Source organism: Pelobates fuscus, chromosome 9 (genome assembly GCF_036172605.1).
Source record: "Pelobates fuscus isolate aPelFus1 chromosome 9, aPelFus1.pri, whole genome shotgun sequence".
Classification (NCBI taxonomy): Eukaryota; Metazoa; Chordata; class Amphibia; order Anura; family Pelobatidae; genus Pelobates; species Pelobates fuscus.
Genome location: NC_086325.1, coordinates 91,603,877 through 91,618,490, shown reverse-complemented (window position 1 = coordinate 91,618,490; position 14,614 = coordinate 91,603,877). Strand labels below are relative to the sequence as shown.

Sequence of the window (14,614 nt, the reverse complement as noted above, 5' to 3'; positions counted from 1 at the left end):
CTCCACTGGCCACTCCTCAGATGTTTGCTAGATGTGCTCCCTGGGGCAGTGCTGCACAGTTTGCAGCACTACCATTCAGTGTCTCCACTCTCTGCATGGAGAAACTGAACTTTCACATAGAGATGCATTGATTCAATGTATCTCTATGAGGAGATGCCGATTAGCCAGGGCTATATTTGACTTGTCCTGGCTCTGCCCCTGATCTGCCTCCTTGACCGTGTCAGCCAATTCTATGGGATAGCATTGTGATTGGCTCACAGAATCACTTCTGATGATAGCCAAGCAGACAGATCAGGGGCAGGGGCAGCAGCAGCAGACTTGAATACAGGTTAGATGTTACTATATTTAGGCATTCAAAGGTTTCTCACCAGGTAGCTATATTGGACATTTGTTGGTGTAACGTCACATGTCTACTTGGCAGCTGGAGTTGGGGTGGTGCATATGTTTATTTTTAAACTTATTTGCCTGCTCATATTACGTAATTGGTTTAAAAAGCAGTTTGAATATTTTTGGTTGTCTTCATTTTCTTTTATACTCCTCTGCACTCCTTTATTTGAACATTAACAAGCACATCTTGAGTAGAAAGTTATCTTTACCAACATTTACACACGTGTAATGTCTATTTGCATAGCAAAAACCACACATTTCTTTATCATGTTTCTGCCTAAAGGCACCTTCCCTGAATGCATATTTTTAATTTGTTCTAGAATTACTTTGTATTGTTGCAGATAGAGTTTATAATGTATACACCGTTTTTTAAAAGGTTCTTATCTGGAATTCGACCCAGCTCATTATGCCATATCAGAGGGTTTTAAGTTGAATCTTCTGATCATAAAATATGTTTAATGTCTTGATCAAAATTCAACTGTTCAGTTTAGCACTTTACAAAAACAACTTAATGGAACACTATAGAGTCAGGAACACAAACATGTATTCCTGATCCTATAGTGTTAAAAAACATTATCTAGCCACCCTTTCCCTCCTAAATATAGTAAAATCTTACCTTTATTCTAGTCTGCTGGCTTTGCCCTTGATCTTACTCCTTGGCTAAGATCATCAGAATTGATGATCTGAGCCAATCACAATGCTTTATTATATGAAAACATTTGATTCGCTGAAATTTCCAGGGAGATAAGGTAGGGGCGGGGCCAAATGCCACCCTGGCCAATCAGCATCTCCTCATGAATCAGTGTATCTCTATGAAAAAAGTTGTCTGCATGCTTATTTTTTCCATGTGTTCATTTTCATCACTGAACCTCTTGTTACAACTCATTTGCTCCTAACCTTCTATACAGAGTATATCTCAGTGAATCATTTTTCAAAAAAGTAGTGCTCTCACTTTTCTTTGCGTTTGTGATTTTTGCCAATCCATATGCAAAATTAGCTAATGGATATTTTTTAGAGGTATTGTTTTTGACATTTGTGCATGCTAGCCATGATCATTGATACCAATTTAATGTCTAATGGGGACAGCGTATTTATGTGACTTGCTTTAGACTGAATCTTCATAATCTAGCATTAAAAGGGACACTATGTACCATAATTACTATTCCCCATTGTATTGGGTAAGTTACAAAGAGTATAGAATGCCTGGTTTAATTAGAATATCTCTTTGCCATACAATGTTGGATGTCTGTTGTCATTTATTGCCAGTATATCTGAGCTACAGCAGAAAGATGAAATCTTAGCAACTTACAGTCCTCTTTTTGTAAAACCACCTGAAAAATATTTGGCCTGAACTAGTGTCCAGATGGTCTTTGCCCAATAATCACTATAATGAGCTGTTGTGGTGCATATAGTGCACCTTTACTTATGTGTCCTTATTGATATACTTTGGGGTTATAGGAACATAAATCATTTTTGTCCGGTTTTAGAAATGGGGCAATTCCTTATCGGTTCTTTATTGGTTAATCACTTAAATTGGATATTTTGCTAGGATGACCCTGGTGCCATTCCAGGATAAGTAGTCAAATATCAGTGTGTTAGTGGTCGAGGGGGCCTGGTCTCCCATGGCTATTAGAATCAGTGAATGACCTGGAGTGGATTGCTGGTAAATTCGTTGTCATCCCGATTGTTGTAAGAAGCAAGGGAAGAAGAGTAGAAACTTAAAAACAAGAGCTTTGTAATCGTTATGTAATAAAATAATTATTTTCCATTGGAATTATGACTGTTTTTAAGCTGTTGGCAAAAGTACTTTTGCCTCTCTAAGTTTTTTGTGTTTTAAATAATGGTTTGTGTAGCTTGTTGAGGAAAGTGTTTGTTTGTTTTTTGATACAAGCCGATTTACTTTTTTTTTTTTTTTTTTTTTGTGGAATTTACATCCAAGGAGGAAAGATTAGTTTTTTTTCCAGGGATTTGGAATATCTGGTTGTAAAGAACAATTAAACTTTAAAAAGCCTATTGAGAAGTTGGATAGTCATCCGATTCCTCTCTGTAGAATTGAGAAACGGTTCTTTATTTACTCACCAAACTGAGCTTCTCTGAATACTCTTTTTCAACTCCTAGGCTATCCGAGGGCTGTCACTCAGTGGGGTCTTTTCATGTCTGTGTGTGGAATAGGACCGAGGGGTCTCCACCAAGTAAAGGAAGTATTATTCTGTTTTTTATTTACTTGAGTTTACTGTGATGGTGTCTTTATGAACTCTCTTCATTTGGGAATCCACTCCAACCAGTGTCTAGGAATTCTGTCCCTTATGCAAAACTGACTTCAATGTTTGATATTCTACATTACCCAGAGGACCCCATAGTATTACTTAGAAAATCTACTTTATGTAGATGATGCAGAAACATATTTAAGAATTTAAATATTTCTACAACTCTCCAAGTAAAAATGCAAAGAATCATAGATAGCAATGTTGCTTGCTTAGATTCTTCTGTATGCTCACTTTTTTAGGATACCCTCCCTCTCAACCCCATTTTACTAAATTAAAGGGACACTATAGTCAGCAGAACAACTGCAGCTTATTGTATTGGTGAGTAGAATCCTTCCCTTCAGGCTTTTTGCTGTAAACACGGTCTATTCAGAGAAAATGCTGTGTTTACATTACAGCCTAGGGATAACTCCACTGGCCACTACTCGGATGGCTACTAGAGGTGCTTCCTGGGGCAGTGTTGCACAATGAGCAACAATGCCATTCAGTGTCTCCACCGTCTACATGCAGATACTGAACTTTCCTCATAGAGATTCATTGATTCAATTTTGATTGGCCAGGCTGTGTTTGACTTGTGCTGGCTCTGCCCCTGATCTGCCTCCTTGAAAGTCTCAGACAATCCTTTGTGGAAGCATTGTGATTGGCTCAGACCACCACTTCTCATGATGCCAGGGGCAGAGCCAGCAGCTGCAGACTTAAATACAAGTAAGATTTTACTATATTTTGGGAGGCCAGGGGGCTAGATGCTGATTTTAACACTATAGGGTCAGGAATACATGTTTGTGTTCTTGATCCTATAGTGTTCCTTTAACCTTCCAACTCACTTGCCCGAGAGAGAAGAATGGGTAGGAGAGATGCATATTTGCTCTTACCCATCTTATTATTTGCTCAACCCCACTGAAGAAAAGGTGGTGGAAGGGGTAGTAACTGTTTTCCTGGCAGTGTGCAAACTTGGCTCAGGGAAAAAAATCAAACATACAATGCTAGTGATGAGTTATGCTCATAAATCTGCATTGTGTTTTCTCTGAGAGTAATTAACTTTCCTCAGGAAATCATCTACTAGGAATTCAACCCTTTTGCCTTTTTAACCCTCAAAGGTAATTATTGCAGTTTATTAAAAACTGCGATAATTACCTTTGCAGGGTCAAGGGACTGCACCCACGCCACTTCATTGAATGAGCTGAAGTGGTCTGGGTTTAAGTAAGCATCACAAAAACAGAATGTTACAATTCCTTAATGCTTTGCAATCATTATTGGTTTATTTCCTAGATGTTCAGCTAATGGTTAGATTTTTGATACATTGGGGAATTGTGTTACAAAAATTCTGAGGCTGCGTTGTAAAAGCTTAGCAAGCAGCAAAATAATTCCATTGGTTTCCATGGTAATGGTCACATTTTTAGAAGTAATTAATGTTTTATACATTACCCGTTTTTTGCTGTGTAACGTTACCAGTGCAGATAATATTACTACGGTCTTTACTATTTTAAGGACCTACGAATGACTGTGCTTTTCCCCTTTTCGTTGAAACAATGCCATAATTGGCAGAGATGCAGTTTCTTATCTCACTTCTGCTTCAGGCTTGTGTGTTCTACATGTACACAGAGCGCTAGCAAAACAATTCTTGCTTAGAGCTGCTCTATTGATCTGGAAAAGTAGTCTGAACATATATGTAAACTGTCAGCAATACTTACAATTTAATAATGATTGTGTACCTTAGTTTATTTGTTTGTGCTTGTGTATATGTGTTTTTGTAGCTAAATGTTCATGTTGTGTTTTTTTTTTTTTTTTTTTTACATATCTACTATAATGTTGCATTAAAGAAATATATTCTAAGCACCATAACCACTACAGCTCTCTGTTGGGTTTATGATGCCAGGTCACTTCTTTAGTATGGTTTGACAATGTACCTTGGTCCTCCTTGAACCATAACCACTACATCCCGTTGAAGCAGTTATGGTGCTCGCAGTTCCCAGAGTAATTGGTCAGACTATTTAAGAATGGTTACCTGGGAGTAGTGCCTGGCCTCGCTCATTGGTTAAGGGCGCTTGTGATGCTTTAAGCCAGGAAGCTGGTCCTAAAAGACGGAAGAATTATCATGGGATGCAGTTAATGCGCCTGGCGAGGTAAGTTGTCATACTGTTCTTAGGTGGTTTGACTACTTACCTTGAAAGTTGCCAGGGCACTGGTTATATGGTGCTTGGAGTGTTCATTTAAAAAAAACATGCAGTAAGTACAGTAGCATATTAACTATGTAGCAATGCCTTTTTTAATTCATGAAATGGGGATATAAAATGTTTTCTGGTTGAAATACTGATCCTGTCATTCTTTAAAAATCCCTTGGTTCATCCACCCAATAGGATGCCATGCTTGTGCGCCAATTGCCAATACTCAACTGCCAAATGCATGTACCTGCCTATCTGGCACATTTAACATTAAGGTACAACTGCATATTTTTAGAACACTGGCCCATCACATCACCCAACATATAATTTAATGATTCAAAAATATATATTGTGCAGTTTCCAGAATGTTGTTGTTTTCATTTTCTTTTAACTGAACAAGGAATAGAGCAGCGCTAAATAAACTAAGAACACTAGGATGTGAGGCAGCACACCTGATAATAGGGAAATTCTTCCAACCCCCAAGAAAACTAGAACAAGTCAAACAATATACTTGTAGCGTCAAGAAAAATACTCCAAACACAATAGTATATAATAATAAGAGCAAAAAAAAAACACCGGATATAAGGAGTCCACAATAAAACTTAAAAGAATAAAAAAAAAATACCAAATGGTACGGCACAGTCTCAATGGTGGCAATAGATCTTCTAGTCCTGGTATGGGAATTTTGTGGTAGCTTCGCTTAATCGCAGTATATGAAAAGGAAGCAAAAACAGAGGCAAACCAATAGTGCAATATTTTAGTACGTGGTAGGACAAACAACACTTAGATAAGATTTCAACTCATATATGGTAGAGCTATAACCAGCTCTAGGTAAAACAGCATGGAATGGTATGCAATCCCCACTTGCAGGGTATCCCTCTGGTTTTGGTACACCGTAAAATGATAGAAAATTTCACCTAGGTAACAATGAGGTAGATCATATGGAATTACAAAAAAACAGCCAATAGTGCTCTATATAGATAGGTAAGTATCAATATGGTAAATAAAAATATACTTACAATAGAATGAGCAGACTAACTGCTCTATGTATCAATCCTGGGTGGTATAATCCCCACCAAGGATTTCTTTGGTTGGTTGTCCGCAGTAGGTAATGGGTCCAGATGTCAAATAAAAGTATAAAAATAAATATTAATCATTTCTAAAAATATATGGCTAAAAGGCAGGTAGTGAGATAGCCCAAATACTTTATTTAACAACAGCATGAAACCACTTACATACTGCAAACAACCAACCAAAGAAACTATGGTCACCAGAACCACTAAAGCTTACTGTAGTCTATACTGTAGCCTATAGACTGTCCCTTACACTTTTCTTTGTAAACACTACCTTTTTAGGCAATGTTTACATTGTTTCCTAGTAACACCTCTAGTGATAGTCACTAGACCCAGCTTCCTGGGTCTGTGCTGCACAGTGTGCCGCTCCTGTGTTTTGCGTCTCCATGCTTTACATGGAGGCGCTGAATGTTCTACATAGAGATACATTGATTCAATGCCTCTCATTTGATGAGCTGTTGATTGACACAGCGTGGCGATTTGCCGTGCATGTTCATGTGCGTTTTACCGGCATTTGCAATTGGATTGGCTGAGATTGTCAATATTGATGATCTCAGCCATGGAGGTGGGCCAGCAGTGGGGTGAGGGAGCAAACAGGAAGATTACAGCTGCTTCCTCTCTCCCTGAGCTGACCACATGCCTCTGCTCTCCATGTGCCGCCTGCCACCTCCGATCTCCGGTAGTTGGGGGTTGAACGGGCTCACAAATCCCAAGCTCCTGGACAAATTCCGCTCGTTGCCATGGCAACCTGAAGCCTAGGATTTGTTATAGCGCTGACATAGTACAGTATAATCTGTACTGGATGGCGCCCACTGAACAGAATTCCTTACAAATGCTATTCATTTACCAGATATGTTATCTCTTATCTAGCCCTATGTAAGATGCTGTTAGTAGTGTAAGTACCCTCAATGTAATTCTGCAAAAAGCATCGGTCATAACTAGAACACTTGAGGTGAGTTGGCAAATTCTCAGGTATTTGCAGTTTTTGACCATAATATTTTACTATACAAATTACATGGCTTTTATAAAGACCATTATCTTAACTATTTGACTTTTGTGACTGGGTTTCTGTACTGATTTCTCATAATTGATCTTAAAAATGATTAACAGTGACAAGCGTTTATGATTGTGATTCAGAGTCCCTGTCTATGTGTATTAATTTAAACGAATATCTTTACAGTTTTCTTTTAGAACTGCAGAAATCTCAAACATAACTAACCACATCAGCTTTCTTAACCCCGTGGTATTTATTTTTCTGTAGGTTATTCCTGTGCGGTGCAGAAATTTTCCCAAACCTTACAAAACTTCCAGTTTGATTTCATAGGAGACACCATGACAGATGATGAACTAAATATTGGTAAGTAAGATGTACACAGATCTTTATAGCCATAACCTCAACAAACCTCTTCAACTTTACTCATGAATATGAGGAACTGATGCATACATATTCATTATTTAAAGGGATTCTATAGTGCCAGGAAAACAAAGCCATTGTCCTGGCAATATAGAATCCTACAGTGCCCTCTTACCTTGCACACACCCTCCCGCAGCACTGAAGGGATTAAAACATATTCAGTCACTTACCTGAATCCAGCGTCGATGTCATTTGGTGGGGGAGACCTAATGTGCCTGAGTGGCAATGGCCGCGCTTGCACTAGGATTTCTCCATAGGAAAGCATTGATCAATGTATTCCCATGGGGATTCCGGTGATGCTGGAAGTCCTCAAGCATAGTGGGAGGACGTCCAGTGTCCTTTAGACGACAAAAAGTCATCCAAGCACCTGGAAGTTCCTCTTGTTGTCGGCAGCTAATAGAGGAGGAGTTAACCCTGCATTGTAATTATTGCAGTTTCCCGGAAACTGCAATAATTACCACTGTAGGGTTAAGGGACATTGCACCCAATGAGCTGAAGTGGTCTGGGTGCCTACAGTGTCCCTTTAAATTGTGTTGTCTAATCAGTCCTTATACAGCATGTATACCTTGAAGTTAAACTGACCAAGGCCCTCCTTTACTTTGTTAGCGTCAAACTAGTTTTGAACAGTTGGGGAAAAAAATGCTTAAAAGTGAACTTTTGCATTGGCTTGTCCAAATGTGGATTGGGCTCTTTGCTAACCAACCTCCAACATTCTAAACTATCATAATTACTCAAAGAGAGAAAGTACCTGAAGACTCTTTGCCCCATAACCACTTCAGCTATCATGTAACAAAGCATTGTTACATTGATAAAGGGAGAGGGGTCTCAAAACATTGCTTTAAGTCATGCTCTTTTAATAAATTTAGGTTTCACCAGTGGGCCTTATTAACTAAGCTGCGCATTGCACTTTTAAGTTAACTCATGTATTTGCATACTCATCTGAAAGCGTTGGAGCCTTGTTTTGTCCCTCATACACCGGTTATTCCTTTGCATATGAGGTGTGCTTAGTGCAGCTTACTCATAAACAGTGCATTGTGAGTTACTAAAAACTGCATTGCAAATAGCAAATTTGAAATACATCTGCAATTTGTTCCCATTCACCACTATTTAGTATTTAGTGAATAAACCCTTAAGTGATGTACTCGCCTCGTTCACTTAACAGGGTTGCCCTATTTTGAGCTGTGCTGCAGAATAGATCGGTACTTTTGATTATTAAAATAATTCACATGTTAAAATCTAATCTAGAATCTGCAGATTTTACTCTATTAAGTAAGGACATTTAAGGGACATTCTAATATAATTTATTGTGAAGTTTTTTTTATTTTTACTTTTATTATTTTACTTTGCTTTTTTATTAAGTTAGATGTGTTCCTTACTAGTTTTAGATTTATTCTAACCAAAGAAGTTTTAAAGAAAACTAAACAAACTATTAATTATCCCGTACCAAGATAATCTCCTGATTGCAGCCTGATCCACCCACTGTGAGATGATCTCCGCTGCTTCTCATATGGAAGCAATGTGGTCCTATGGCCCAAGTGCAACAATTGCCGTATTCCGACAATTCAGTATTTCTCATAGTGGAGCAGTGAAATCAGTGCTTCTCTGTGACACAAAATCGCTGTGTTTGGCTTCATTTTGCTGAGTGTGAGAAGACCGAACATAAATACCTTTAAAAAAATCAATGGCCTTATAAAGTAGATGCTTCTATTGTCTTTCTGACAGCCACTGGAGCCATGTCATAGGCAAAATGTAAACCTTGCCTTTCCTTAGAAACTAGGAACTAATGTTTTACATAGGGACAGTATCTATGCACAAAAACCACTACATTAAATGGACTATAGTCACCAGAACAACTACAGCGTATTTTATTTGTTCTGGTAAGTAGAATAATTCCCTTCAGGCTTTTTGCAGTAAACACTGTCTTTTTAGAGAAAATGCAGTGTTTACATTACAACCTAGTGATAACAACACTGGCTACTCCCTAGATGGCTGCTAGATGTGCTTCCTGGGGCAGTGCTGCATACTGTGTGCAGCACCGCCATTTAGTGTTGCCACCGTCTGCATGGAGACACTTTCCATATTGAGGAGATGCTGATTGGCCAGGGCTATGTTTGACTTTTGCTGGTTCTGCCACTGACCTGCCTCATTGATAGTCTTAGCCTAATCCTATGGGAAAGCATTGTGATTGGCTCACAGAATCACTTCTGATGTTAGCCAAGCAGGCAGATTAGGGGCAGAGGCAGCAGCTGCAGACTCAAATACAATATTTTACTATATTTAGGGAGGCTAGGCAGGGAAGGGGGCAGATGGTGGGTTTAACACTATAGAGCAGTGATGGCGAACCTATGGCACGCGTGCCACAGGTGGCACGCCGGGCCCGCTCTGTTGGCACAGGGCCATAGGTCGGCGGGATAGGGGGCCGCTGGCTGTCTGCAGAGTAGGCACCTGCCTGCCCGAAACATCAGGCGCCTACTCTGCTTCCGGGTCGGGAGGCAGGGGGAGGGCTCTAGGAAGCAGCTCCCCTGTCCTCCCGCGTGATGCTGTGTGAAGCGTTGCCGCACGTTACCATGGCAACACTCCACACAGCATCGCGCGGGAGGACAGGGGAGCTGTTTCCTAGCTGCCACAAACATACTTACCACCGGACCACCAGGGATGGCTGTGTCCCCCCCGTCCCCCCCTTTCACCAAAGGTAAGAGGAAGGGAGGGGGGGATACAGCATTAATATATCTTTTTTTTTTTTTATGTATTGTTACCCCTACCACCCACAGCACCCCTACCCCCAACACAGCACCCCTACCACCCACAGCACAGCACCCCTACCACCCACAGCACAGCACCCCTACCACCCACAGCACAGCACCCCTACCACCCACAGCACAGCACCCCTACCACCCACAGCACAGTACCCCTACCACCCACAGCACAGTACCCCTACCACCCACAGCACAGTACCCCTACCACCCACAGCACAGTACCCCTACCACCCACAGCACAGTACCCCTACCACCCACAGCACAGTACCCCTACCATCCACAGCACAGTACCCCTACCATCCACAGCACAGTACCCCTACCATCCACAGCACAGTACCCCTACCATCCACAGCACAGTACCCCTACCACCCACAGCACAGCACCCCTACCACCCACAGCACAGCACCCCTACCACCCACAGCACAGCACCCCTACCACCCACAGCACAGCACCCCTACCACCCACAGCACAGCACCCCTACCACCCACAGCACAGCACCCCTACCACCCACAGCACAGCACCCCTACCACCCACAGCACCCTTACCCCCAACACAGCACCCTTACCCCCAACACAGCACCCTTACCCCCAACACAGCACCCTTACCCCCAACACAGCACCCTTACCCCCAACACAGCACCCTTACCCCCAACACAGCACCCTTACCCCCAACACAGCACCCCTACCACCCACAGCACCCCTACCACCCACAGGACCCCTACCACCCACAGCGCAGCACCCCTACCACCCACAGCGCAGCACCCCTACCACCCACAGCGCAGCACCCCTACCACGCACAGCACCCCTACCACGCACAGCACCCCTACCACGCACAGCACCCCTACCACCCACAGCACAGCACCCCCTACCACCCAAGCACAGCACCCCCTACCACCCACAGCACAGCACCCCCTACCACCCACAGCACAGCACCCCCTACCACCCACAGCACAGCACCCCCTACCACCCACAGCACAGCACCCCCTACCACCCACAGCACAGCACCCCCTACCACCCACAGCACAGCACCCCCTACCACCCACAGCACAGCACCCCCTACCACCCACAGCACAGCACCCCTACCCCCCACAGCACAGCACCCCTACCCCCCACAGAGCACAGCACCCCTACCCCCCACAGAGCACAGCACCCCTACCCCCCACAGAGCACAGCACCCCTACCCCCCACAGAGCACAGCACCCCTACCCCCCACAGAGCACAGCACCCCTACCCCCCACAGAGCACAGCACCCCTACCCCCCACAGAGCACAGCACCCCTACCCCCCACAGAGCACAGCACCCCTACCCCCCACAGAGCACAGCACCCCTACCCCCCACAGAGCACAGCACCCCTACCCCCCACAGAGCACAGCACCCCTACCCCCCACAGAGCACAGCACCCCTACCCCCCACAGAGCACAGCACCCCTACCCCCCACAGAGCACAGCACCCCTACCCCCCACAGAGCACAGCACCCCTACCCCCCACAGAGCACAGCACCCCTACCCCCCACAGAGCACAGCACCCCTACCCCCCACAGAGCACAGCACCCCTACCCCCCACAGAGCACAGCACCCGTACCCCCCCCCACACACAGCACCCGTACCCCCCCCCACACACAGCACCCGTACCCCCCCCACACACAGCAACCATACCCACCCACACACACACTGCACCCCACACACACTGCACCCCACACACACTGCACCCCACACACACTGCACCCCACACACACTGCACCCCACACACACTGCACCCCACACACACTGCACCCCACACACACAGCACTCCACACCCTTGCACACAAACACATACACTGCACCCCTCAATGCAGTATGTGTGTGTATTCAGTAGTCCGTCTGTGTGTGTACTCAGCGGACTGTGTGTGTACTCAGCGGACTGTGTGTGTACTCAGCGGACTGTGTGTGTACTCAGCGGACTGTGTGTGTACTCAGCGGACTGTGTGTGTACTCAGCGGACTGTGTGTGTACTCAGCGGACTGTGTGTGTACTCAGCGGACTGTGTGTGTACTCAGCTAGCGGATGGTGTGTGTGTGTGTGTGTATGTATTTAGCGGAAGGTGTGTGTATGTGTTCTGCAGTCTGTGTGTATGTATTGCATTTGTTGGAGATACTAATAAATATAAGCTGCATTTTATCTATTTATATCATTATTTAAAATTTGTATCATTGAACTCTCTGCTGTGTTCTTCTTTTAAAACAAAAGTTGTTAATTAGTTCGGACAACTGTACAAGTTGTTTTTTCTAAACTTAAACCTCAGTATTCAGGTTTAATTGCAGTGTTGGCACTTTGAGGAAAAAAAAGTTGGCATGTATTGCGGTTTGGGCACTCTGGCTCAAAAAGGTTCGCCATCACTGCTATAGGGTGTTCCTGACCCTGTAGTGTTCCTTTAAGATACTTTGATTTTGGAGCTTAGTGTCCCTTCAACCTGACAGCCTATTCACTACAATCCCTTCAGGGTGTCAGATGAGTACTCAGTAAACAGACATGATTTCTGACGCTTTTGTGCTGAAATTGTTAGTAAAATATGCTGGAAACTTGTCTCTAAAGCTCAGCCAAGCAATGACTCACATTCACACACATCTGCAGCTCTCCCTACTCCTCAGAAAGGGGCCCAGTGTTGGTGCAGAATATGGGGCCCTCCCCATCAATGGCGACAATGTGCATTAAGTACAGCTACAACATAACGTGTCTCTCTTGGAGAGCGCTGAACTGCACAACAAATCATATAATTCAGCACAGCTTTTATTTTCTGATTTGCATCCATGATATGAAAGAGTTTAGGAATCATCTGCCATAAAAACATTTTGTATCCAATTTATTCTAAAGCATAAATGCAGAATTCAATATGTTTCTGTGCGTAGCTCACTCTGCAGAAGCTTTGTAGTTTTTAAGATGGTATTCTGTGGGGGTCCTTGCTGGTTAGTGCTCATGGGACTTGCACACACTGTTACTTTATAAGATGATTACTCTGCTGGTAAGTGAGAGGCACACTCCTTGTTATTATGTAGAGTTAATGTTTTCACTTGTCTACAGCAGTAGGGGGAACACTCCCTGTTGATAAATAGGGTTAGTGTTCTTCTTTCTAGTACCAATAGGGGGCACTCTCTGTTTGTAAATATGATTAATGTTCTGTTTGTCAGTACAAGGAAGGGGTACACTTGTATAGAGTTAGTATTCTGTTTGTCAGTAACACTTAGTAAATTAGATTACGGTACTTTTGTGTAAGTTAGTACCAGTAAGGAGCGAACTGCATGCTGGTTAAAAGGTAAAAGTAAATAAAATTAAGCGGGAAAACATTCATTACTAAATGGATGTGGGCCAGAAGGTCACCCAATGGCACGAAGTATAATTATCCGAATTGTATGAAACAAAATATAGCACCAACCTACAAGGATTAGAGGCAAATGGAAGTATGTGTTGGGCTTTCATTGATAGAAGTTGTTCAGTGTCACACAGGCAGTGACCCACGGTGGGTGCAGTGAGGCATTTCTTCTCTACACCCCCACTGCATGAACCTTTATGTGCACTGCGTAGGTAATGAGAACTGTGATCCCTTTCTGTAGATATGGATAACAACCACACAAAAAAACACTCACCTCTTGCATTTCTGCTGCAACCTCAATAGTGGCTGCTGTGTTATATGAAACTGTTATTTAAATGGGTAATGGGAAGATGCCAAAATGGCAGCTATAACATAGTAAAATAGTCAAGCAAGTGTCCCTGTCTAAACTGTGCCTATAGAAAGATGCCGGCTCTGCCTAATAAGAAATGTAATTTTAGGTGTAATCCTTGTTTATATATATATTTTATTAGTAATCGTAGTAGTATTTGTATAGCGCCAACATATTATGCACCGTTTTAAAATGACAAAAAGCGGATTTTTGGCAACAAGTAACGGTCATACAGAGACCAGTTATTAAGGCTCTGCACAAACTGGCTTACAATCTACGAGGATTTGAAGTAGGTACGGTGTATGTATGTATGTGTATATATATATGTATCTATCTATCTATCTATCTATCTATCATCGTTGAGTATTTTTCCCAGGGGCTCTTACTGGTGAGGTGATCGGACTGGGATTTAAACTTGGGTTTCAGGATCTAAAACTGTGACAATAACACTATTTATTTTCTTCTTGTTGGTACTAATATGATAGAATCTTCATGTTACTCTGTAGGGTTAATGTTTTGCTTGCCAGTACCAGTAAAGGTGCATCCATGTCCGTCTATAGGGTTAGTGTTATTGTCAGTGGCAATAGTAGGATTTGCCTGCTGAACATTGATTCAGAATTAGCTTCATGTTAGAATTCATTTGTAAAGTCCTGTAGTTCAATTGGTCAATGATTAAAACATAGAATGGAATTGTTATATAAATGTGTTTCAGTTTCTACTTTGCCCCCTGTTTGTGCCTGTGCCTCTCCCAAACAATGATCTAACAGCAGATGATGGAGTCCAGTCTTGAACTGTTGTCTCAGTGAGATGATCTCTCTTTTGCCCCAGGGAAAAACACCAGTGATTCATGCAGGGTGTAATTTGC

General features: G+C 42.8%; 1 protein-coding gene across 1 annotated transcript in view; it reads left to right on the top strand.

Annotated features, from left to right (window-relative positions):
- OPHN1 (oligophrenin 1) overlaps positions 1 to 14,614 on the top strand; it is a 119,446-nt gene that overhangs the window by 48,933 nt on the left and 55,899 nt on the right. The window contains exon 3 of the mRNA XM_063432166.1: positions 7,148 to 7,243. Within this exon, the coding sequence (XP_063288236.1) occupies positions 7,148 to 7,243 (96 nt within the window). The remainder of the gene's footprint in view (positions 1 to 7,147; positions 7,244 to 14,614) is intronic.